Source organism: Grampus griseus, assembly GCF_964374135.1.
Source record: "Grampus griseus genome assembly, chromosome: 5".
NCBI classification, from domain to species: domain Eukaryota; kingdom Metazoa; phylum Chordata; class Mammalia; order Artiodactyla; family Delphinidae; genus Grampus; species Grampus griseus.
This window is the reverse complement of record NC_138998.1, coordinates 33,938,445-33,964,420: the sequence shown is the minus strand read 5'-3', so window position 1 is coordinate 33,964,420 and position 25,976 is coordinate 33,938,445. Positions and strand designations below refer to the sequence as shown.

General features: G+C 36.4%; 1 protein-coding gene across 3 annotated transcripts in view; it reads right to left on the bottom strand.

Annotated features, from left to right (window-relative positions):
• ACAD11 (acyl-CoA dehydrogenase family member 11) overlaps positions 1-25,727 on the bottom strand; it is an 89,130-nt gene extending 63,403 nt beyond the window's left edge. For all 3 annotated transcript variants that reach the window (XM_082654809.1, XM_082654810.1, XM_082654811.1), the window contains exons 1-5: positions 25,469-25,727; positions 18,612-18,711; positions 10,563-10,688; positions 9,463-9,624; positions 7,694-7,858 (exon numbers count right to left, since the gene is read on the bottom strand). In XM_082654809.1, coding sequence (XP_082510935.1) covers positions 7,694-7,858; positions 9,463-9,624; positions 10,563-10,688; positions 18,612-18,711; positions 25,469-25,617 — 702 coding nt within the window. In that variant the 5' untranslated portion in view covers positions 25,618-25,727. The remainder of the gene's footprint in view (positions 1-7,693; positions 7,859-9,462; positions 9,625-10,562; positions 10,689-18,611; positions 18,712-25,468) is intronic.
• Between the last annotated feature and the right edge of the window lie 249 nt (positions 25,728-25,976).

Below are 25,976 nucleotides of genomic sequence, written 5' to 3'. Positions count from 1 at the left end.
TAGTAAAGATCAGAGCAGAAATAAATGAAATAGAGACTAAAAAATCAATAGAAAAGATAAATGAAACTAAAAGCTGGTTCTCTAAGAAGATAAGCAACACTGATAAAACCTTTAGTCAGACTTATCAAGAAAAAAATGGAGAGGGATCAAATCAATAAAATCAGAAATGAAAAAGGAGAAGTTACAACTGACATCACAGAAATATAAAGAATCATGAGAGACTACAATGAACAACTCTATGCCAATAAAATCAACAACCTTGAAGAAACAGACAAATTTTTAGAAAGATACAATCTTCCCAGACTGAACCAGGAAGAAATAGAAAATATAAACAGATCAATTACCAGTAATGAAATTGAATCAGTAATTTAAAAACTCCCAAGAAACAGAAGTCCAGGACCAGATGGCTTCATGGGTGAATTCTACCAAACATTTACAGAAGAGTTAATGCCTATCCTTTTAAAACTATTCCAAAAAGTTGCAGAGGAAGTAACACTTCTGAACCCATTCTATAAGGCAAGCATCACCCTGATATCAAAACCAGACAAAGATATGATAGAAAAAGAAAATTACAGGCCAATACCACTGCTGAACATAGATGCAAAAATCCTCAACCAAATACTAGCAAACCAAATACAATAACACATTAAAAGGATCATATACCATGATCAAGTGGGATTTACCCCAGGGATGGAAGGACTTTTCAATATCTTCAAATTACTCAATGTGATATACCACATTAATAAACTGAAGAATAAAAATCATATGATCATCTCAATAGATGCAGGAAAAGCTTTTGACAAAATTCAACATCCATTTATGATATTTTTCTCAAGAAAGTGGGCATAGAGTAGGGAACATATCTCAACATAATGAAGGTCATTCATGACAAACCCACAGTTAACATCATACTCAACAGTGAAAAGCTGAAAGGATTTCCTCTAAGATCAGGTACAAGACAGGGATGCCCACTCTTGCCATTTTTATTCAATATAGTATTGGAAGTCCTAATCACAGCAGTCAGACAAGAAAAAGAAATAAAAGGAATCCAAATTTGAAAGGAAAAAGTAAAACTGTCACTCTGTAGATCACATGGTACTATACATAGAAAATCCTAAAGACACCACCAGAAAACTTCTAGAGCTCATCAATGAATTTGGTAAAGTTGCAGGATACAAAATTAATGTACAGAAATCTGTTGCATTTCTATACATTAACAATGAACTATCAGAAAAAGAAATTAAGGAAATAATCCCATTTACAGTTGCATCAAAAAGAACAAAATACCTAGGAATAAACCTACCTAAGGAGATAAAAGACCTGCAGTTGGAAAACTATAAGACACTGACAAAAGAAAATGAAGATGACACAAACAGATGGAAAGATATACTGTGTTCTTGGACTGGAAGAATTAATATTCTTAAAATGACCATACTACTCAAGGCAATCTACAGATTCAATACAATCCCTATCAAAATATCAATGGCATTTTTCACAGAACTAGAATAAATAATTCTTAAATTTATATGGAGGGAATTCCCTGGAGATCCAGTGGTTAGGACTCTGTGCTTTCACTGCCAAGGGCCCGAGTTCAATGCCTGGTAGGGGAACTAAGATCCCACAAGCCGTGCAGTGTGTCCAAAAAAAATTAAATTTTTATGGAAACACAAAAGAGCCCGAATAGCCAAAACAATCTTGAGAAAGAACAGAAGTGGAGGAATCATGCTCCCTGACTTCAGACTATACTACAAAGCTACAGTCATTAACACAGTATGGTATTGGCACAAAAACAGACACAAAGATCAATGGACTATAACAGAGAATGCAGAAATAAATCCACACACTTATGGTCAATTAATCTATGACAAATGAGGGAAGAATATATAATGGAGAAGATAGTCTCTTCAAAAACTGGTGCTGAGAAAACTGGACAGCTACATGTAAAAGCATGAAATAAGAACATTTTCTCACACTACATACAAAAATAAATTCAAAATGGATTAAAGACCTAAATGTAAGACTAGAAACGAAACTCCTAGAGGAAAACAGACCACACTCTTTGATATAAATTGTAGCCATATGTTTTTAGATTTATCTCCTAAAGCAAAGGAAATAAAAGCAAAAATAAACAAATGGGGCCTAATTAAACTTAAAAGCTTTTGCACAGCAAAGGAAACCATCAACAAAATAAGAAGACAACCTACTGAATGGGAGAAAATATTTGCAAATGATATGACCAATAAGGGGTTAATATCCCAAATATATAAATGCTCATACAACTCAATATTAAAAAAAAAAACCTGATTAAAAAATGGGCATAAGACCTGAATAGACTTTTTTCTGAAGAGGAAATGCAGATGGCCAACAGGCACATGAAAAGATGTTCAACATCGCTAATCATTAGGGAACTGAAATCAAAACCACAATGAGATATCACCTCACACCTGTCACAATGGCCATCATCAAACAGAACACAAATAGCAAATGCTAGTGAGGATGTGGAGAAAAGGGAACCCTCATACAATGTTGGTGGGAATGTGAATTCGTGCAGCCACTGTGCAAAACAGTATGGAGGTTTTGCAAAAAACTAAAAATAGAACTATAATGTGGCTCAGCAATTCCACTCCTGGGTATATAGCTGAAGAAAACAAAAACACTAATTTGAAAAGTTACATGTATCCAGTGTTCATACCAGCATTATTTACAATAGTCAAGATATGGAAGCAACCTAAGTGTCCATCAACAGACGAATGGATATAGAAGACATTATATATATATATATATATATATATATATATATATAAAATTGTGTGTGTGTGTGTGTGTGTGTATATATATATATATATATATATATATATATATATATATATATATATATACACACACACACACACAATGGAATGCTACTCAGGCATAAAAAAGAAGGAAATTTTGCCATTTGCAACAACATGCATGGACTTGGATGGTATTATGCTAAGTGAAATAAGTTGGACAGAGAAAGACAAATGCTGCATGATATCACTTATATGTGGAATGTAAAAAATAAACTAGTGAATATAACAAAAAAGAAACAGACTTATAGATTTAGAGAACAAACTAGTGGTTACCAATGGGGAGAGGGAAGGGGGGAGGGGCAATTTAGAGGTAGGGGATTAAGAGGTACAAACTATTATGTATAAAATAAGCTATAAGGACACAGAGAATATAGCCAATATTTTATAATAACTATAAATGGAGTATAACCTTTAAAAATTGTGAATCACTATACTGTATACGTGTAACTTACATAATACTATATATCGACTATACTTTAATTTTTAAAAAGTAACAATTTTTCTTGGCAATGGCTTAAGAAAAATGTCACCCATCAGTCTGCATGAAGGAAACATTGTGTAGTGGACTGAAATGTCTTCAACAACATCAAGAGAACTTCCAGGGGTATGTAATCCCTAGAAAGCAGCTTGTGCTGAAAAGTGACTAAAAGGACAAAAACGAATCAAGTCTAAATGTGAGAGTGGGAGTCTAGATGTAAAAGGCAACTTGATAGTTCGAGAAGAATAGAAAAGATTTGAAAAAGCCATTTAAAAAAATGTCACAGATTTTACAAAGAGATGCAGTTACAACCTAGATGAAATTATGCAGCATAGATATGTCCCAGACCCTGTTAACGTGACTTTACGACTTCATTCTGTAGCAAAAATACAATGAACCAAGATCAGGGTTGGAGATTATATATAAAGTCAAGAGGTGAGAAGATTCTGGAATAACAATATAAGGTCAGGAAAGTTTATAACTCTTACATTACTCGCACACAAATCCACAGTCAAAAAATTATTAATTCATTGATAATAAAGAAGGTAGTTCTTGAAATGATTGATCATGCCCACCTGGGCCAGGCAAGGTGAGAAGTCAAATGAAGTCATAAGGGGTTCATGGATTCTAAAGTAAGAGGAATCAAATTTGTAGCCTCTCAGGTGAGGTATAAAGAAATAAAAGAAGTAGAAGGTAGTGAGGCTATGGTCAAAGACAAGGGTTTCAGTTTCTAGATTACCAACATTGACCAGTTCCAACAGAGATGAGAAGCAGTACAGTGTGGAAGGAATCATATGGAATTGGAAGTCAGTAGGTCTGAGTTCAAAACCTGGCTTTATGACCAAAGAGCATATTAAGGGTATTTAAAAACATCTGAAAAGTAAAAAGATTGGAAAAAAACCTAATCCCCATGTCTTTTCTAGCTATAAAATTAAGTTTTATAACTAAGCTTTTCTCTAACTACACTGACATCTTAGAAATAGTGGGGGAATTAAAAAGAAAAATCCATTAAAAACACAAGTTTTGTTTTGCATAACAAATTTTTTTTTCATAAGACGACATATAAAAGACTGCAACGCAGATGACTTCAGAAGAAACAGTGTCCTTATATTTATCGTAAATACATCTGACTACTAATTAATGAATGCAGATAAAATATCTATGGGTTTATTAAATATATTTATTTTTCAAGTTGAAATGGTAATATGTACATTAAACTCCAAAATCTTAAACATTTCTCTGCCAGATGGGTAAGATTTATATTTGGAAAATTAACGATATTTTCCAGGAAAACTGGATTTCTTTTAAACATTGCAGTAAGCATTTTGTACTACTGAAACACTTGCTCAAACATGCTTCAAATACTTTACATATCAGTAACTAGAAAATAACTAGGGATTGTGAAATTGAGTGATATATTTTAGTTTTGTTATTCCCTTTAGTAATTCTTTACTGGCTTACCACACACATTCCTAGATGGTTTATCATTTAAAATTGTTCATGTTTTCTTTCTTAATTGTTGTGCTTTCTGACAACAAAAATAAAATATGCTGTTGTCTTGGGGAAAAAAGAACAATAAAACCTCAAACCTTACAGAAATGTACAACTTATAAATCTCCTATAATTTCATCCCCTATAACTACTGTTTAGGTTTTAGTACATATCTACTAAAAGTAAAGATTTACTTTTACCCTAATTTTTTCTAAAGAATAGAGCTTGATAGGCCATCTTAGAAAAGCAGAATATAAAAACAGAAGGGAAAAGAATGGAAAAGAAGAGAACTGAAATAAGTTGAGCACCAGCTGTGCCAGGTACCAGCTAGTTGCTCCATATCAATTACCTCATTTTAGCTCCTTGGGAACCCTGAAATTTTTTTTTCCCAATCCAAAAGGCACACAAGTCACACAATGTCAATCTCCTGGCTTTGATAATATACTCTAGTTGTGTGAGATCTCTTTGGGGAATCTGGATGATGGATACACAGGCCCCTCTACTATTTTTACAACTTCTTGTGAGTCTTCAATGATTTCCAAATAAAAAGTTACAATAAAAACTGAGGCACAGAAAGGGGTAGAGAATAAAAATTAAGCATAAATAAATGAGATGGAAATAGTACCTTAGTGATTAATTAAAATCAATTCTTTTAACATAGATTCATTCAGAAACATGTAACTACCTGCAGAAATGAATAAGATGCATTTACTGCTTTATAGGAGCTCTTAGTCTAGGCCCTCATTTATTGAGCATCTACCATATAGACTCTAGAAACAAAGGTAAGAAAAAAATTAATTAAAGGTATAATCCTTACCCTCAAAGGAAAAATAAAAAGCTTTCAATCATATCCCTAGGAATATATACAGTGGAGCACATATATATACACATCCAGGGACTGATTTTCCAATTTGTGAAGTGCTTCATGAAAAAACATAGTCTAATTTCCTACTTATTTATGAAATTTAAAAAATGAGATGGAACTATTGACTAGAATTAAATTCTAAAGTTTCATAGTTTTTAATGCCAGTCCACAGTGGGAATGTTTTCCTTCTTTGACTACTCTCTTAGTTTTATTGTATGATATACTTTAGCATTTGGGTATATATTGTTCTCTGCTGTTACCCGAGTATCTTTTCTCTCCATCTGTGTTTTGAGCTCATTAAGAGCTGTTTTTCCTTCTAACCCCATGTTTCAGAGCACATAGTTGGTAATAAATAAATGCCAGTTGACTTGTACTTTGTCAACTGTATGTTACTTCCATAAAAAATTAGGTACACATATTTATATGAGACAGAAATTGATTAACTTTGATTTAACTAATAATTATGGGATTACTGGGTATAAAGTAGAAGACATTTTACTAGCTACTATATAACCCTAAAACATAAAAGATAATGATATATGTAACAAATTAGCATTGCCTCCACAGAACTTAAGTTAGATGATTCCTGTTTGGCAACTTTAATCCTATAAGAAACGTTTTTCTAACATGAGATTAAATATAAAAAGGGAATAACTATTTGGAACTTACCTGCCGTTACTTTCAGCATATTTAATATTTAATTTCAGCATATTTAAACATTTTGGTAGACAACACATAACTAAGGAGATTTAGGTCTGAATTTTTCCTTCGTTGCTTAAGTAATGAATGTAAAAGTACTGTAGTTATATTGATAGAAAACATAAAGAACGCTGACTTATTCAAAGATAGGCTCCAAAAATATTAATGAACCAAAGAAATAGATAAAATATAGACCAGATCCTGCTGTTTTAAGGTATATGCTTTTCTAATTTTTCCAGGTTATAAATTAGCAATATTTAATTTTCCTATTCTATATTTAAGTTATAATTCAGAATTCATCCATGCCATTAACAAAAAGTTACATACGCACACATACATATAATTACATATACATAATTTAAATACCCAAACTGACTTTTCTATGAAAAACTTTCTGTCTTGATGGTGCATGTGCTCGTATGTCTTTATATTACATTTGAACTTTCAATTGATATAGTAGTACTTTGAATTATGACAGCAATGCAATATATAATGTTATTTTCCTCCTGTCCTCTTCCTGTGTGAAAAGAACATGAAACTCAGAAGCTTAGCACATGAATTTAGAACAGCTCTTCCTGCCCTAAAACATCTTAGCATTCTGAGAAAACTAATGAACCCAGAAAATTTTCTCCTGAGAAGGAAGATTCAGGGAACTGTAAATCATTCACATCAATATCAGAATACTAAGGGCCAAATAAATGTCTTGTCCAAAGGCATACAGGTAAAGAGAGGAGAACTGAAGTACCTTCTTCATTCCCACCACACTCCTCCAATCCTAGGCCTCACTATGCTCAGTGGAGTAGAGTTATAGCTCTGATTTGTTTGTACTCTTTATAAAGATTACACTGTGTACATTTACACAGGGCAAGGTTACATTAATCTCATACAAATTCTTTTGAAGCCTCAAAAGAGTCTTTTGGAATTCTGTCCTCTCTGAGCTTATAATAATCAAATAAAAAATTCTTTATCAGATAGGGAAAAAAATGAAAATGAACCAGAAGAAAGAGCAAGAACGTGGATAAGCTAAATATATTTAGTAGCTGAAAAATTTCTTTGAAGAAAACAGCAACATGCATGTAAATTCCCAAATCCTTTTAAAGTAGTAAATCAGGTGATTAGACCCCAGTCTTTTATAGGTGGGCAGATACCTATGCCAGAATATCTGCAGGACTTATTTCTAAAAGTTGTGAGTGGTAATGTTAGTTTTGAATATAGGGGAGGAATGGGGATGGGGTGGGCTCCTTCAGTGCTCTGGGGGAACATCTACTTAGTACGTGTATCCCAAATCAGACATACTCAATTTTTTATAAACAGGGCTTCCAATACCTCTTTAGGGTGGAAAACTATGTTATCTAGTTTGAAATCTCCATGAATCAAATTTTCTTCATTGTCATTATCTGGCAAGTTTTTCATTAGCCAGTCAGATAGTTGGTTCATGGCAGGGATGTCCTGATGAGCTGCAGCTTGATATTGCTTTGTCCAGGTTGATACCTAAAGATATACAAATTAAAAAAATGACAGAGCTGAAAGTGGAATGTAAGATTCAGCAATTCTAAAATTAAAACAAAATTCAATTATATCAAATTTTGTTTTAGTGTTAAATGCTCAGGACAAATGCCGTGATACTCATATTAGCCTAAAACACTCATATCAGCCTGAAAACTTCAACATTTAAGTTTCTCTTCCATCTATTTTCATTTTACTTACCTAGACTTTTATCAGGAAAAAAAATACTGGCCTAGGAATCAAGAGACGTGGGTTCTAGTCTTTATTCAGCAAATATTTTGTGGAAGGAGAAAAAAAAAAAGAACACACACAAACACACATACGTACATACCAAAAAAATAGACAAAGAAAATTTCTGGAAGGGTCACAAGAAACAAGTAATCCCTGAAAAATGTAATATAGGGACTAGAAAAAGAAAGGAGATCTTTATTTTTCATTTTAATCCCCTTTCTTATTACCCATAGAATTTTCTAAAGAATCTTCAAAAATATATTACAGATATGAAAAATGCAAAGATTTTTTTAATTGTTCTTAGAATTGAATGCAAATAAGACAACCTATTGTCAAAGTCCTCCATCAACTGAAATAATATTATTTATCTACTTATATCTCTCTCCCCACTTTCTAAGGTATCTCTGTTCAATTTAGTACAGTAAAGATATTCATCTTTGGAATCTCAGAGAGTTGGGTTGAAATTATGTCTAAGCCACTTATTTGTATATTACTTAATACCTGCAAGCCTCAGTTTCCTCATCTGCAAAATGGGGGTAGTAATACCTATGTATTAGGGTTGTTACAAAGATTAAAAAACACTAGGTCTAACAACTCACCTAGCATGGGAGCTGGCACGTAATGAGTATTCCCTAAACCTTAGTTCCCGTTTCTCTCCCTTCTGCCCCCTCAAAAAGACATACAAAGGGAAACAGCCCCATACATATCTGGTCTTGCTGTTTCTTTGATTTGAAATGCTCACCATCTCTTCCCTATTGCTCTAGATTTTATCCTTCCTTAAATACACAGTACAAGACATATCTTTCCCAGGAAGCTTTCCCCAACCTAAGCAAGGGCATACTGATATCTATCGTCTGAATGGAACAGTTTTCATGATGAGTACCAAACAATTTACTGCCAGATTACATACTCTTTCATACCATTTTCAAGTCTCATGTAAATGAGATTCAGGTATAGATGTCTCAAAAATGACCATAAGTTCCTTTAGGGGAAGAACTTATTTCTATTTTCCTGATATTTAACACAGTATTCAGCACATATTAAACATACATTCATGCTTAATAAATATCTGTTAAACTAATTTAAAAAGGGAAAATTGTATAGAAAATATTAAATTAAGTGAAGAGATAGAAACAGCTTTAAATCTGCATTTATGTACATGCTGTTATAGAAGCTTTTGCTGAACAAAATCTGATCTAAAAATACAAAATTATTTTATGTTTAAAACAAGTCAATCTGATGGCTGATATTAAAAGTTATAGCCAAGTTTCAGAAAAGTATAAAATAATAGGTTTTTATTTTAACTAATATTATTTCCAACAACTTGAGAAAAGGAGCACTTTGTTTGGATGCATTACCTGTCTTTTGCAGTACCCAGCACCTCTACCATATTCTTCCAGCTGCAGTGACTGTATATTCAAGGAATGTAACTGAGCCAAGGTTTCTATCATGGCCACATATATGGCTGAGCGTTCTGCTGGGCTAACTTCAGGAATTGTGAAATCACGAAAGATTCGGCCCTATGGAAGCAATTACAACAGATAATATAAAACAAAATAAATCTTTTCATACCAATTATTTGCTGTGTCATCATCTCCTGTTGCCTACAAAAAAGATCAGGATACAGTCTTACAACCAAAACCAATTCTTTGCAGAATGCGCTAGAAGAACTGTCATTTGTGAAACATGTTTAACATAAGAGTGTACATGCCAAAGGGAAAATACAAGGATACACCAAGATGAACTTAAAGGACAAAAACTAATCTCAAGTAACATCTTACCGAAAAAAAACCCTTAAAACAATTTGGATTTATTTTTAATGGATTGATGTCCTATTTGGAGTAGTTTTTTCTCCTACTATTTGGACGGTTTAGTTATTGCCATTACATATAGCTCTTTACTGACACCTAGAGGAAGACTAAGCCAATACGCCCTAATTACTAAATTTGTTCCTAGTTTACTTCAACCCGCTCAAACTGTGTGTGCTCAAAATAAAATGAAAGTTTAATACAACACAGGGAATAGAGCCAGTATTTTATAATAACTGTAAAAATTCTGAATCACTATGTAATACACCTGTAACTTATATAATATTGTGCATCAACTATATCTCAATTAAAAAATCTCAATTATATAATTATATAATATTGTGCATCAACTATATCTCAATTAAAAAATTAAATAATATTGTGCATCAACTATATCTCAATTAAAAAATTTAAAAAACAAAAACAAAACAAAACTTCCATAGAGAACCAATCTTGCTGACACCTTGATTTCAAACTTCTAGCCTCCAGAACTGAGAGAATAAATTTCTGTTGTTTTAAGAAAAAGAAAAAAGTTTAAGCCCTTCCAAAGCAACTACCTACAATGTAGACTAATATACTATCACTTATTACCATCTAATATCACAATTAAAAATAAAAGCAACAAAAAGTACAATTAAGTGTTAATTTACCTGTACATGTTCCATCACATAAAATTCTGTTCCAATGACACAAGCATCACTGCAGTACAATAAAGGTTTGGGAACGGGGAATCCAATTGAAAACAAAGTTTTCTGGACTTTAAATTCTCTATCAATCTAAATAGGACGATAGATAATTAAAAATCAGAAATACAGAAAATTTAATAATTACTTGTGAACTAACATTAAGGTTAGAAATTAATTTTAAAACAGTATCAACAAATAACCCAGAGGATAATAATTTCCTTAGTATTTTCCTTAAAAGTAGTCTTAGTGTGAGAGATTGGTTCAAGATGGCAGAGTAGAAGGATGTGCTATCACTCTCTCTTACAAGAACACCAGAATCACGACTAACTGCTGAACAATCATTGACAGGAAGACACTGGAACTCACCAAAAAAGATACCCCATATCCAAAGACAAAGGGGAAGCCACAATGAGATGGTAGGAGGGGCGCAATCATGATAAAATCAAATCCCATAACTGTGGGGTGGGTGACTCACAAACTGGAGAACACTTATACCACAGAAGTCCACCCACTGGAGTGAAGGTTCTAAGCCCCACGTCAGGCTTCCCAATCTGGGGGTATGGCAACGGGAGGAGGAACTCTTAGAGAATCAGACTTTGAAGGCTAGTGGGATTTGACTGCAGGACTTCGACAGGACCAGGGGAAACAGAGACTCCACTCTTGAAGGGCACACACAAAGTAGTGTGCTCATTGGGACCGAGGGGAAGGAGCTGTGACCCCATAGGAAACTGGACCAGCCTGATAGTGCTAGAGGGTCTCCTGCAGAGGTAGGGGGTGGCTGCGTGTCACCGTGAGGACAAGGACACTGGCAACAGAAGTTCTGGGAAGTATTCTTTGGCGTGAGTCCCCCCAGAGTCTGCCATTAGCCCCACCAAAGAGCCCGGGTAGGCTCCAGTGTTGGGTCGCCTCAGGCCAAACAACCAATCGGGAGGGAACCCAGTCCCACCCATCAGCAGACAACTGGATTAAAGTTTTACTGAGCTCTGCCCACCAGAGAAACACCCAGCTCTACCCATCACCAGTTCCTCCAATCAGGAAACTTGCACAACCCTCTTAGATAGCCTCATCCACCAGAGGGCAGACAGCAGAAGCGAGAAGAACTACAATCCTGCAGCCTGTAGAACAAAAACCACATTCACAGAAAGGTAGACAAGATGAAAAGGCAGAGGGCTATGTACCAGATGAAGGAACAAGATAAAACCCCAGAAAAACAACTAAATGAAGTGGAGATAGGAAACCCTCCAGAAAAAGAATTCAGAATAATGATAGTGAAGATGATCCAGGACCTCGGAAAAAGAATGGAGGCAAAGATTGAGAAGGTGCAAGAAATGTTTAACAAAGATCTAGAAAAATTAATGAACAAACAAAGAGAGATGAACAACACAATAACTGAAATGAAAAATACACTAGAAGGAATCGATAGCAGAATAACTCAGACAGAAGAACCGATAAGTGACCTGGAAGACAGAATGGAGGAATTCACTGCTGTGGAACAGAATAAAGAAAAGAGGATGAAAAGAAATGAAGACAGCCTAAGAGACATCTGAGACAACATTAAATGCAACAACATTCGCATTATAGGGATCCCAGAAGGAGAAGAGAGAGAGAAAGGACCAGAGAAAATATTTGAAGAGATTATAGTCGAAAACTTCCCTAACATGGGAAAGGAAATAGCCACACAAGTCCAGGAAGTGCAGTGAGTCCCATACAGGATAAACCCAAGGAGAAACACACTGAGACATATAGTAATCAAATTGGCAAAAATTAAAGACAAAGAAAAATTACTGAAAGCAGCAAGGGAAATGTGACAAATAACATACAAGGGAACTCCCATAAGGTTAACAGCTGATTTCTCAGCAGAAACTCTACTACAAGACAGAAGGGAGTGGCATGATATACTTAAAGTGATGAAAGGGAAGAACCTACAACCAAGATTATTCTAACAGGCAAGGATCTCATCCAGATTCGATGGAGAAATCAAAAGCTTTACAGACAAGCAAAAGCTAAGAGAATTCTGCACCACCAAACCAGCTCTACAACAAATGCTAAGGGAACTTCTCTAAGTGGGACACACAAGAGAAGAAAAGGACCTACAAAAACAAACCCAAAACAATTTAAGAAAATGGTAATACGAACGTACATATCGATAATTTCCTTATACGTGAATAGATTAAATGCTCCAACCAAAAGACACAGGCTTGCTGAATGGATACAAAAACAAGACCCATATATATGCTGTCTACAAGAGACCCACTTCAGACCTAGGGACACATACAGACTGAAAGTGAGGGGATGGAAAAAGATATTCCATGCAAATGGAAATCAAAAGAAAGCTGGAGTAACAATACTCATATCAGATAAAATAGACTTTAAAATAAAGAATGTTACAAGAGACAAGGAAGGACACTACATAATGATTAAGGGATCAGTCCAAGAAGATATAACAATTATAAATATATATGCACCTCAATACATAAGGCAACTGCAAACAGCTCTAAAAGAGGAAATTGACAGTAACACAATAATAGTGGGGGACTTTAGCACCTCACTTACACCAATGGACAGATCATCCAAACAGAAAATTAATAAGGAAACAAGCTTTAAATGACACAACAGTCCAGATAGATTTAATTGATATTTATAGAACATTCCATCCAAAAAAGCAGATTACAATTTCTTCTCAAGTGCACATGGAACATTCTCCAGGATAGATCACATCTTGGGTCACAAATAAAGCCTCAGTAAATTTAAGAAAATTGGAATCATATCAAGCATCTTTTCTGACCACAACACTATGAGATTAGAAATCAATTACAGGGAGAAAAACGTAAAAAGCACAAACACATGAAGGCTAAACAATACATTACTAAATAACTAGGAGACCACTGAGGAAATCTAAGAGGAAATCAAAAAGTACCTAGAGACAAATGACAATGAAAACATGACGATCCAAAACCTAAGGGATGGAGCAAAAGCAGTTCTAAGAGGGAAGTTTATAGCAATAGAAGCCTACCTCAAAAAACAAGAAAAAACTCAAGTAAACAATCTAACCTTACACCTAAAGGAACTAGAGAAAGAAGAACAAACAAAACCCAAAGTTAGCTGAAGGAAAGAAATCATAAAGATCAGAGCAGAAATAAATGAAATAGAAACAAAGAAAACAATAGCAAAGATCAATAAAACTAAAAGCTGGTTCTTTGAGAAGATAAACAAAATTGATAAACCATTAGCCAGACTCATCAAGAGAAAGAGAGAGAGGACTCAAAACAATAAAATTAGAAATGAAAAAGGAGAAGTTACAACAGACACCGCAGAAATACTAAGAGACTACTACATCCTAAGAGACTACTACAAGCAACTCTATGCCAATAAAATGGACAACCTGGAAGAAATGGACAAATTCTTAGAAAGGTATAACCTTCCAAGACTGAACCAGGAAGAAACAGAAAATATGAACAGACCAATCACAAGTAATGAAATTGAAACTGTGATTAAAAATCTTCCAACAAACAAAAGTCCAGGACCAGATGGCTTCACAGTGAATTCTGTCAAACATTTAGAGAAGAGCTAACACCTTTCCTTTTCAAACCCTTCCAAACTATAGCAGAGGGAGGAACTCATTCTATGAGGCCACCATCACCCTGATACCAAAACCAGACAAAGATGCCACCAAGAAAGAAAACTACAGGCCAGTATCACTGATGAACATAGATGCAAAAATCCTCAACAAAATACTAGCAAACAGAATCCAACAACACATTAAAAGGTACATACACCATGATCAAGAGGGATTTATCCCAGGGTTGCAAGGATTCTTCAATATATGCAAATCAATCAATGTGATACACCATATTAACAAATAGAAGAAGAAAAACCATATGATCATCTCAATAGATGCAGTAAAAGCTTTTGACAAAATTCAACACCGATTTATGATAAAAACTCTCCAGAAAGTGGGCATAGAGGGAAACTATCTCAACATAATAAAGGCCATATATGAGAAACTGACAGCAAACATCAATGGTGAGAAACTGAAAGCATTTCCTCTAAGATCAGGAACAAGACAAGGATGTTCACTCTCACCACTATTATTCAACATAGTTTTGGAAGTCCTAGCCATGGCAATCAGAGAAGAAAAAGAAATAAAAGGAATACAAATTGCAAAAGAAGAAGTTAAACTGTCACTGTTTGCAGATGACATGATACTATACATAGCGAATTCTAAAGATGCCCCCAGAAAACTACTAGAGCTAATCAATGAATTTGGTAAAGTTGCAGGATACAAAATTAATGCACAGAAATCTCTTGCATTCCTATACACTAATGATGAAAAATCTGAAAGAGAAATTAAGGAAATACTCCCATTTACCACTGGCACAAAAAGAATAAAATACCTAGGAATAAACCTACCTAGGGAGACAAAAGACCTGTAGGCAGAAAACTATAAGACACTTGTGAAAGAAATTAAAGATGATACCATCAGATATACCATGGAGAGATATACCATGTTCTTGGATTGGAAGAATCAACATTGTGAAAATGACTCTACTACCCAAAGCAATCTACAGATTCAGTGCAATCCCTATCAAATTACCAATGGCATTTTTTACAGAACTAGAACAAAAAATCTTAAAATTTGTATGGAGACACAAAAGACCCCAAATAGCCAAAGCAGTCTTGAGGGAAAGAAACAGAGCTTGAGGAATCAGTCTCCCTGACTTCATACTATACTACAAAGCTACAGTAATGAACACAATATGGTACTTGCACAAAAACAGAAATATAGATCAATGGAATAGGATAGAAAGCCCAGAGATAAACCCATACACCTATGGTCAACTAATCTATGACAAAGGAGGCAAGAATATACTATGGAGAAAAGACCATCTCTTCAATAAGTGGTGCTGGGAAAACTGGACAGCTACGTGTAAAAGAATGAAATTAGAACACTCCCTAACACCATACACAAAAATAAACTCAAAATGGATTAGAGACCTAAATGTAAGACCAGACACTATAAAACTCTTAGGGGAAAACACAGGAAGAACATTCTTTGACATAAATCACAGCAAGATCTTTTTTGATCCACCTCCTAGAGTAATGGAAATAAAAACAAAAATAAACAAATGGAACCTAATGAAACTTAAAAGCTTTAGCAAAGCAAAGGAAACTACAAACAAGACGAAAAGGCAAACATCAGAATGGGAGAAAATATTTGCAAATGAATCAATGGACAAAGGATTAATCTCCAAAATATATAAACAGCTCATGCAGCTCAATATTATAAAAACAAACAACCCAATCAAAAAATGGGCAGAAGACCTAAATAGACATTTCTCCAAAGAGGACATACAGATGGCCAAGAAGCACATGAAAAGCTGCTCAACATCACTAATTATTAGAGAAACGCAAATCAAAACTACAATGAGGTATCACCTCACACCAGTTAGAATGGGCATCATCAGAAAATCTACAAACAACAAATTCTGGAGCGGGTGTGAAGAAAAGGGAACCCTCTTGTACTGTTAGTGGGAATGTAAATTGATACAGCCACTATGGAGAACAGTATGGAGGTTCCTTAAAAAACTAAAAAGAGAATTACCATATGACCCAGCAATCCCACTCCTGGGCATATACCTGGAGAAAACCATAATTCAAAAAGACACATGCATCCTAATGTTCATTGCTGTGGTATTTACAATAGCCAGGTCATGGAAGCAACCTAAATGCCCATCGACAGACGAATGGATAAAGAAGATGTGGTACATATATGCAATGAAATATTACTCAGCCATAAAAAGGAATGAAATTGGGTCATTTGTAGAGATGTGGATGAATCTGGAGACTGTCATACAGAGTGAAGTAAGTGAGAAAGAGAAAAATAAGTATCGTATATTAACGCATATATGTGGAACGTAGAAAAATGGTACAGATGAACCGGTTTGCAGGGCAGAAATAGAGACACAGATATAGAGAATAACGTATGGACACCAAGGGGGGAAAACAGTGGTGGGTGGTGGTGGTGGTATGATGAATTGGGAGATTGGGATTGATATGTATATACTGGTGTGTATAAAATGGATGACTAATAAGAACATGCTGTATAAAAAAATAAATAAAATTCAAAAAAATAATTGCTTTAAAAAAATAAAGTAGTCTTAGTATGATTATTACAATTATAAATTAGGCCAGCACTAAAAATTGATTATTTAATTAGGCTAAAAGGATAGGTACATGCATGGGGCTTATTCCTAACTCTGATAATATGAAGGTGACATTTCCTGACCACAATATTTCGCATGTATCATCATAAAAACATCTCTTTTTTTTCTTATCAGTTCCCTGCTTGCTGGCTCACTCTTGCTTTTGCTCCCCAGCCCCCCAGCCCCCCCCAACTCCAGTTTCCCATGGGGGCTCTCTATTCCAATACTCTGGGCACAGTCAAGTACAGAATGCTGGGGAAGGCCAGTGGGTGCCGGTAGAAAGGAAATGCACCCACTCCTTCGGGAGATCAATGGAGGAACTTGTTTGCAAGGCAGGGATGTGGGGTTCCTTCCCGGTACCCAGAGCTGCCATGGAGCTCAAGATAACTACTGGGTAAGAAGGCAATGAGAAGCAAGCTGGTTCTGAAGCAGGAGCCCATATAAGACAGGAGAAGAAAAGGGCTTCCTTAACCAGGACAGATGTACAGGCTTATCACTCAGGACCCAGGGACACAGCTTACTGCAGAATTCTGATGCCAACTCATCTACCTGCAAAGTCCACTTCCCCAGACTCAGGCAGTGGTAGCTGACCACTTCTAAGGAGAAGAAACCATGCAGCTCACTCTCACAACAGGGATAAAGCAGCTACTGCTGCAATAACTACAGCAGGGAAGTGACTAAACCCATAACCAAGGTAAGAGCAGCCAGTGGTGCCAATGGCTACAGAAAGAAGTGTTTATAACCACCTGGTGCTGGGAAAGGGGGGTGGGGTAGAGTGGTGGAGGCTGGTCATAAAGTGGATGGCAGTGTGGGAACACTGCTTTTTTCCAAGCAGATTTGGAAAAAATGAAGGAAGTTGAAACAAAAGTACTCCAGATCCTTGGGCTGAAAGCATTATGTTATGTTCTGATGTCTTCCAGACATCTAGGTCGTTATCAAGAGGAGACAAACCCAGTTGTTTATTGGGGCATAAATCTCTCCCTACAAGTGGGGATTTTCCTTCAGCCATGCCGTGTTGAGGCTTAATAAAAGTTAGCAAAATTTTTCTATCTTAAGCATCCAAGTCACTTCATTTTCTGGGAATATGATACGGGACTAAGAAGGTCAGAATCTGCATTTTCCATTACTGTGATATTAAATCCACGCTTCAATGGCCCATCTCTAGTCAGCTGGGCCTAGGAAGCACCTGTTATACATGATTATAATAATATTCAAAATATGCATTATGCTTTTAATGTTCTCTTCTCTAAAAATCCATAGATAATATCTGTTTTTCTGAAAACAGAGTCAGTTTTCAACAAAAATCTTTTATAATTCTCACTGTCAATTTAGAGAATACTATAAAAATGATTATTTAAATATTTCTTTTTATCACCAGAAGATCAGGGAATTGTCATATCAAATATATTAAAGTATTCAGTGAGTATATATTGTTATAAGATATAATACTGTACTTTTTAAAACATAATTTAACCAAAGTACAAAATATCTATAAATGAGTAGCAGTGAAAATATTTACTGGGTGACTGTATTTCTAGCTAATTGTATAGGAAGGAATCAAATCCATAAGAGGACTGGATATTGCTCAGAATTAACAGCCTAAACACAGCCTCAGATTTCAAACTCAAATCCTTAATAAAAACTAAAAGGGGGGGGATACAATTCAAGTGAAATTTTCATCTAAGAAATAAAATGCATTTTCTATATTTAATAATTGAGATTATTTTTAAAAGCAATTTAAATTGTTTTGTGTGTATAAAATCCATTTATTAGTCAACAAGGAATTTATCATTGCGTTTGTATACCATACCTTATGTGCTTTAGGAAGAAGTGAACCAGGTGGTTTTTTTCTGAGTACATATGCCTGAAAGCCCTTCTGGAGATAAAAGGTTGGATTGGACTGTCCTGATCTAGATAAGAGTAGAGAAAAGGTCAATAACAAAGATATATTTTTCCTTTTCCCCAAATCCTGCTGAAATTTCAAAAGAAAACACAAAATGAAAATGAACCCATTTCAATGCTAGAAAGCCAAGAGGGGTGCTATCAGCAGCTAAGAACATGAGCTTTTGGATGATATACAGCAGATGGTAACACAGTGGCAGCTGGAGAATCTACAACCTACACAGGTAGAAGAGAAGACCACACTTCCTACTTGCAAATTATGAGTTTCATCAGAAGTGCACCTAGAACAATGTCTAGATCTAAGCAAAGAAAGGCTGGGAGAAGAGATTGTAGGTGATCAGTCAGAAAATTAATTAAAGGATGCTGGAACAGCTGGATTGGTATTCTGTCATCTGCCATTGGAGAGAGGACTCCAAGTACAGCTCTCTAAAGTGGGAATTCTGATAAGCAAGGTCCTAGAGTGGATATCTGGGCCAGGAAGTGCAACAGTGCCCCAGGTGACTCAGACACCAGGGCACTGGCTTTCTCTGCCCTGTGAACAGAAATTCTCACGTGAACTAAGGAAATACACTCCAGCTACCAAACTTATTCAATCTATACCTTCATTTACACAGCTTTTAAATAATTCAACAGCATGAAAGAGAGGCCTTAAACTAAAAAAAACAGACGAATTAATCCGAGGTAACAGGTAATAGGGGAAAGTTAAAAACATTTTTTTTTCTGAAGTTTCTCCCTAGGCCTCCAGCCTCCATCTGCAAAGAACAAGAGCAGTCCAGATTGAATGCAGCAGTACGTCTAGTGTCTACTTCTAACTCTGATAAGCCAGACCCATCCTCCCCAGCAATCATCTTGGCACCATCTAATCCTGGGTGGGGGGTGCCTTTTAGCATAGGGAAGTGGAGATCATTGCCACAATGGTCAGGAAATGGGACCACTTCAAGCTGTGTTGTCTGTCTTGACATGGGACAATTTATTTGTGATGCTCCAAAGAGTCAAGTTGCAATGAACCTTACAAAGACATTTTTTAATGCCAAATGTCTGATTGGATGCATTTTTGATAAGGCAGTCATATATGAAGCACTGGCGTTTTATGATGGTAAATGACCTAGGTGAAATATAAAAGGAAAACTAAAAGCTTCTTATTGAAGGTACAGCTGCCATATGATCTAGCAATTTCACTCCTAGGTATATATCCAAGAGAACTGTCACTCATTCTATGGGACACACCCTATACCTTATAAATAACAACTCAAGCACTGCATTATCCTATTTTTTAAGCATTTCTATCTCTGATCATAATTTCCTTTCTTTCATTCCCACTCGTACCTCCATTCCAGTGCCATCTTAGGCACTACAACATTCAGGGCAAAAGAGGCTCCAGTAAGCAAGAACAGTCTATAAAAGAGCCATAGGTGCTGGCTACTGGAAGCAGAAGCCACCAAACCAGGGTGTGCATGGAAACAGTAAAAAGGAATCCAAGAGAATCTGGGCAAAGTATCAACAATATCTACTAAAATAACTACTCTTGCTTCAAATTCATGACTATGAACCTCAAAGTGAACGCTGCCAGCAATCATAATATACTTCCTTGGCCTGTTCATTCTCCCATGCTCTTGGATGACTATTTTACAATCCCTCCTCTTTCTTCAAACCTCCAACACTTTTCCCACCATCTTCACTCTCAGCTGATTACCTAGTTTCCTATTTCACAGAGAAAATAGGAGCAATCAGGTGAGAACTTCCACAAGCTTACACTACCATATCTACTGCATAGAAGCACCTGTACCCATATACTCTTCTTCCCTACAGAGTCTGTAGAAGAATGTCTACATTCCTATCTATGGACAATCCCTTCTCTTGTGAATTAGATCCCATCCTACTCTTGTCCACTCAAGGACTTCGTTCTAGCCCTCTCACCTACACAAATTTTTCTGTCTGTTCTGGATCACTGCCATCAGCATATAAACATGCTGCCTTTTTTTTTTTTTAAAGACTTCTCTTGACCCCACTTCCCCCTCTACGAAAGACATTTATTTCCGCCTTTGTAGAAAAATTCAAGAGTTGTTTATATTCCTTGCTCCAATTCCTCTCCTCCTATTTTCTCTTGAACCCATTTCAATCAAGCTTTCATTCCTATCTTTCCACTGAAATTACTTTTTCAAGGTCACTAATACTGCTATGGTATCAGACCATGGTTCTCCCCATCTCTCTGGCCACTCCTTCTGAGACTCCTTTGTAGGTTCTGCCTTAATTCTTTAACTTCTTATATTAGGATGCCTGGGAATAAGTTCCTAGACCTTCTGTATCTTCATGTAGACTCATCATCTAGGTAAGATCTCATGGCTTTAAATACCCTCTCTATCTCAATGACTCCCAAATGTAAATGTCTAGTTTAGATCTCTGCCCTGACCTCTGGACCCATATACCTGCCTGCTTACTATACATATCCACTCCAAAAGGCATCTTGAAAGTTAACATTGCAAAACTGAGTTCCTGATATTTGCCTTCCAGTCTGATTGTCTACAGTCATCTCTACTTCATTTCATGATAACTCCATCCTTCCAGTTGCCAAGACAAAAATGGAACACTATTTGTCTCCTCTTCTTTTTCTTTCACACCCCACATCTGATCAGTCAGTAAATTCTTCAAAATAAATCCAGAATATGAGCACTTTGCACCTATCCTACACTACTACCCTGGTCCATACCACTAATTGGTCTGTACTGGGTCATTGCAATACACTCCAAACTGGTCTCCCTGTATTTGCCTCCTTCAGTGAACACAATAGGCAAAGAGATTCTGTTTAAAAAGACAAATCAGGGCTTCCCTGGTGGCGCAGTGGTTGAGAGTCCGCCTGCCGATGCAGGGGACACGGGTTCGTGCCCCTGTCTGGGAAGATCCCACATGCCGCGGAGCGGCTGGGCCCGTGAGCCATGGCTGCTGAGCCTGCGCGTCGGAGCCTGTGCTCCGCAACGGGAGAGGCCATAACAGTGAGAGGCCCGCGTACTGCAAAAAAAAAAAAAAAAAAAAAAGAAAAAAAAAGACAAATCACTTCCCTCCTCTGCCCCCAAATCCCTAATCTCTCACCATTTCGACTAACGTAAAGGCCAAAACCCTTATAACAGCCAACAGAATTCCTGTTGCCCTTGCTTACACAACTCCAGGCACATTAGCCTGTAGTCTCTCCACCCACTGGAGAGCCCTTGCTCTTGCTGTTCCCTCTGTCTGGAATACTCTTTCCCCATGGCTCACATCCCCATCTCTCTTTGCTGAATGCCACCTTCTCACTGAGGTCTTTCTTCTCCCTCCTCCTAAACATTTCCTATTCTCCTTTGTTTCTCTCCATGATACACATCACCTTTTTCTACACTGTAATATCTAGAAAGTGATTTTATTTATCATCTCTCTTCTCCAAATAGAATGGATGTTCCAAAAAGGCAAGATTTTTTTGTCTGTTATATCCCCAGTGGTTGGAGCAGTGCCAGGCACATATTATGCACATAGCTGGAAATCATAAGTTTTGTTCTATCAAGTTACACAATGTCTTCATTATTGTTTAAATCTAAATATTTTTATTTCTAATATGATTTAACTTTTGCAAATTCTAAAAATAAATTTTGCATAGATTAAAAATATTTACAAAATTTGTAAAGCATAAAGAATAACACAACAAACACCAGTGTTCTCACTACCCAGTTTAAGAAAGAAAAAAGTTACTGTATCTCTGAAGCTCTCTTTGTGTTCCTCCCTTCATTTTTAAATTTTTTGGCTGTGCCGTGCTGCTTGAGGGGTCTTAGTTACCCCACCAGGGATTGACCCTGGCCACTGCAGTGAAAGCGCTGCATCCTAACCACTGGACCATCAGGGAATTCCCTGTCCCTTCAGAGTAACTACTGTCTTGATTTTTAAATATATCATTCCCTTGAAGTTTATCTCTTTAAACAATATACTGCTTATTTGTCCAGTTTTTGATTGTGTTGTTGTGTATAGATGCAGCTGAATCATGTTCACTGCTGTATGGTGTTGCATCACGTGAATATACTACAATTTATTCATCCATTCTACTATTGATGAACATCGTGTTTTATTCCTGTATTTTTGCTATTACAAACAGTGCAATGAACATTTTTGTAGATTATTTCCTGATACCCTGGTACAAGAATTCCTCAGGAGTATAAAACTAGGAATAGAATTGCTTTGTCATGGGGCTTTGTCTTCCTATCTTCATCTTTACAAGACTGTGCCAAATTGTTTTCCAAGGCAGTTATACTAATTCACACCCTCACCAATAGTGGATGAGTCCCTGTTATCTCATATCCTGCTTGATATTGTCAGATTAAAAAAAAAAAGTGAATATGATGGTGTGAAATGGTATCTTGTCATTTTAATTTGCATTTCCCCAATTATTACAGTGTAATGAGGTTGAGTATCTTCAAGTCTTTTGCCCATTTTTCTGTTGGGCTATTGTAGTTCTTTATATGTTCTGGATATTAATCTTTTATCCATTATATACACTGAAAATATTTTCTTTTGTTCTTTCACTTTAAGGATTCTTTCACTAAAAATTTATCAATCATTTCTTTCATAGTTTGTGCTTTTGTCTTTTTAAAGATTTTATTCTCTACTCCAAAGTCATAAAGATCTTCTCCTATATGTCTTCCAAATGTTTATAGTTTTGCCTTTACCATTCCAGTCTGTAGTCCACCTGGAACTGTGTGAGGTAGAGTAAGGGACAAGTCTACTTTCAATTTTTTCATACAGATAATAATTATTGCTGTATAATTTACTGAAAAATCTTTTCTCCCTCCAACCCCCCACACACTGATTCTCTGTGCCAGCACTGTCATATGTCAAAGTTCTATAAACATGCGGGTCTTTTTGTGGACTCTATTTTATTGATCTGTTTGTCTATTCTGTGCTAATAATGTGCCATCTTAATTAAAATTTCCCACTTTGTTCTTCTTCAGGAGTGTTTTTGCTTATTCTTAGCCCTTTGCTCTTGTACATAAAATTTAGGAGTAATTTTTCAAGTTAGGGAAAAAATTAAGATTTTGATCGTCATTGCACTGAATCTATAGATCAGTTGGGAAAAAAGAGAAACGTACAATTCTGAATTCTCCTATTCGTGAACATGGCATCTCTCAATTTACTTAGTTCTTTTTAAGGTCCTAATACAGTTTTATAATTTCCTTTACAAAGGTCTTGCACATACTTTATTCGATTAATATTTGAGAAATTTATATTTCTGTTTCTCTTATTAATTTTATCTTTCTGAAAATTATAATTTTACATTTTTGTTGCTAAAGTCAAGAAATGCAATTGATTTTTGCATACTGAACTTTAATAAACTCCATTATTTTCTGTAGATTATTGGCTCTTTAATCTGTATTTCAATTAGTTTCTAAAATGTATTTATTAGCTATCTTCTCTTGATTTCTAAACTTTTGGCATTTATAGTCTGAATTTTTTTTTTTAAGAATGACGCCTTAGAATTTCTGAAACTTCCTTTGTGGCCTAACATGTCTTCAATTTTCATAAACTTTTTCATGTGTTTTGGAAATAAATGTGTATTCTCTGTGGAGATAGTTCCACACATATATACTATTTACGCCACAACGAATTCCATTTATCAAGCACAATTCTGGTTTATTTAACATTCAACTTAATTCAGAATTAACTCTCAGTTAGATAATTCTCCAACAACTCTAGGAGAGAAATATGACTATCCCCATTTTGCCAAAGGAGGATTCAATGCTCAAAAGAGTTAAATAACTTGTTCAGATTCCCATAGCAAATTTGAACTTTGAGCTGTTAGTTTATAACACAAGGCTTCTAGGCTAGAAACCTCAGCCATATTTTATTCTACCTTCTCCTTCATCCTACAATATCTATTGTGACATGGTGCCTTTTATTTTTATTTTTTTGTTTTTAATTTGGCATAAATGTCAGTGATAAATGCCACTGGTATACAGTTCTGTTACAGTGTTAAGCCATTTCACCTGTATTACTTCATTTAATTATCAGGATCAAGCAGAACAGGCAGATATTTATTACAGATTATGAAACTAGTTCTCAGAGAGTTCATGTACCATAGTATTTAAATTCCCAGTCAGTAAGTGGCAAATCTAGTTTTCTGGAAGTCAGGACTGCTTCTATAGCTCTGTTTATCAAAATACTATCTTTAGAATAAAGTCTATTTGAAAATTATTTTCTATTATACAAGATCAGACTAGAGCCAGATTCACGGTGGGGAACAGTGCTCTCAGAACGGTCATCCAGTTCTATACCCCTACTTCAGAAAGAACTAAAGCCCAAAGTGGTGCTGTGATTTGTTAAATGGAAGATCTAGGATAAGAATTCGGACCCCCCCAACTGGTACCATTAACTCAGCCTCCAAGAATATGCCAATGTGAACGAAATTACATCCGCTTCTCAGAAAAAAAGGTTATAGGACAAACGCTGAACGAAGGCCTCTTTATATCCCACAGACCTTCCAACCTTAATTGCCTCAATGAATATAGTTGTTAACAAAGATTCCTTCTTGTAGTTGGAATCGTGAATGTTATCGTGCTTCCATCACTGCCCTTGAATTGGAAATACTCAGAATGTAATGCAAGGGACGGGTGACGGCAGCTCTCGCCTTCAGAGTGCGTCATTGCGGAAAAAGAAACAGGATGGGGGAAACTGGGAACACACCAAGGCCAGAGGAAGAAAAACACAAGGCACAGATCTGTTTTTGCTGGCGGAGAAGGCTGGCGTCGATACCTGTATTGGGCAACGGTCAGCTTGGCCTCGGGCTCGGCCCCAAAGCCGGGCAAGTGCTGGTGTAGGTAGGCCTCCAGAGACCTGCAGTCGAACTTGTGCTGGGGCAGCACTTCGGCCGTCTCGGGCTCGCGGGAGGCACCGGTCTCCATGATCAGTGCTGCCGCCTCAGACCATAGAGTCAGAGAAACCACAAGTCTCCTCGGCTCGGATACCTCTGGCACCGGAGCGCCCGGAGCGCCGCTCCACAGCCTGGGGCTAGTCCGAGACGCCCGCGCGGAGGCGGGCCCGCGGCTCCAGCCAATCACACCCCCACCCCCCACCCAGGTGCCGCCGCTGGGCAGCACTGGCCCAGGACTTGGGCTGTGTCAGGAAATGCCAGAAGGGCCTCGTGTGTTTGGATTTAAAAGTTTCAGTCAGCCTCAGAGTTGGAGGCCTCAATTCTAAAGAAAGCAAAACCACTTTAGTCACTACGGGTAAATATGATCGCCGAAGCCTCCTCCGCCTCCAA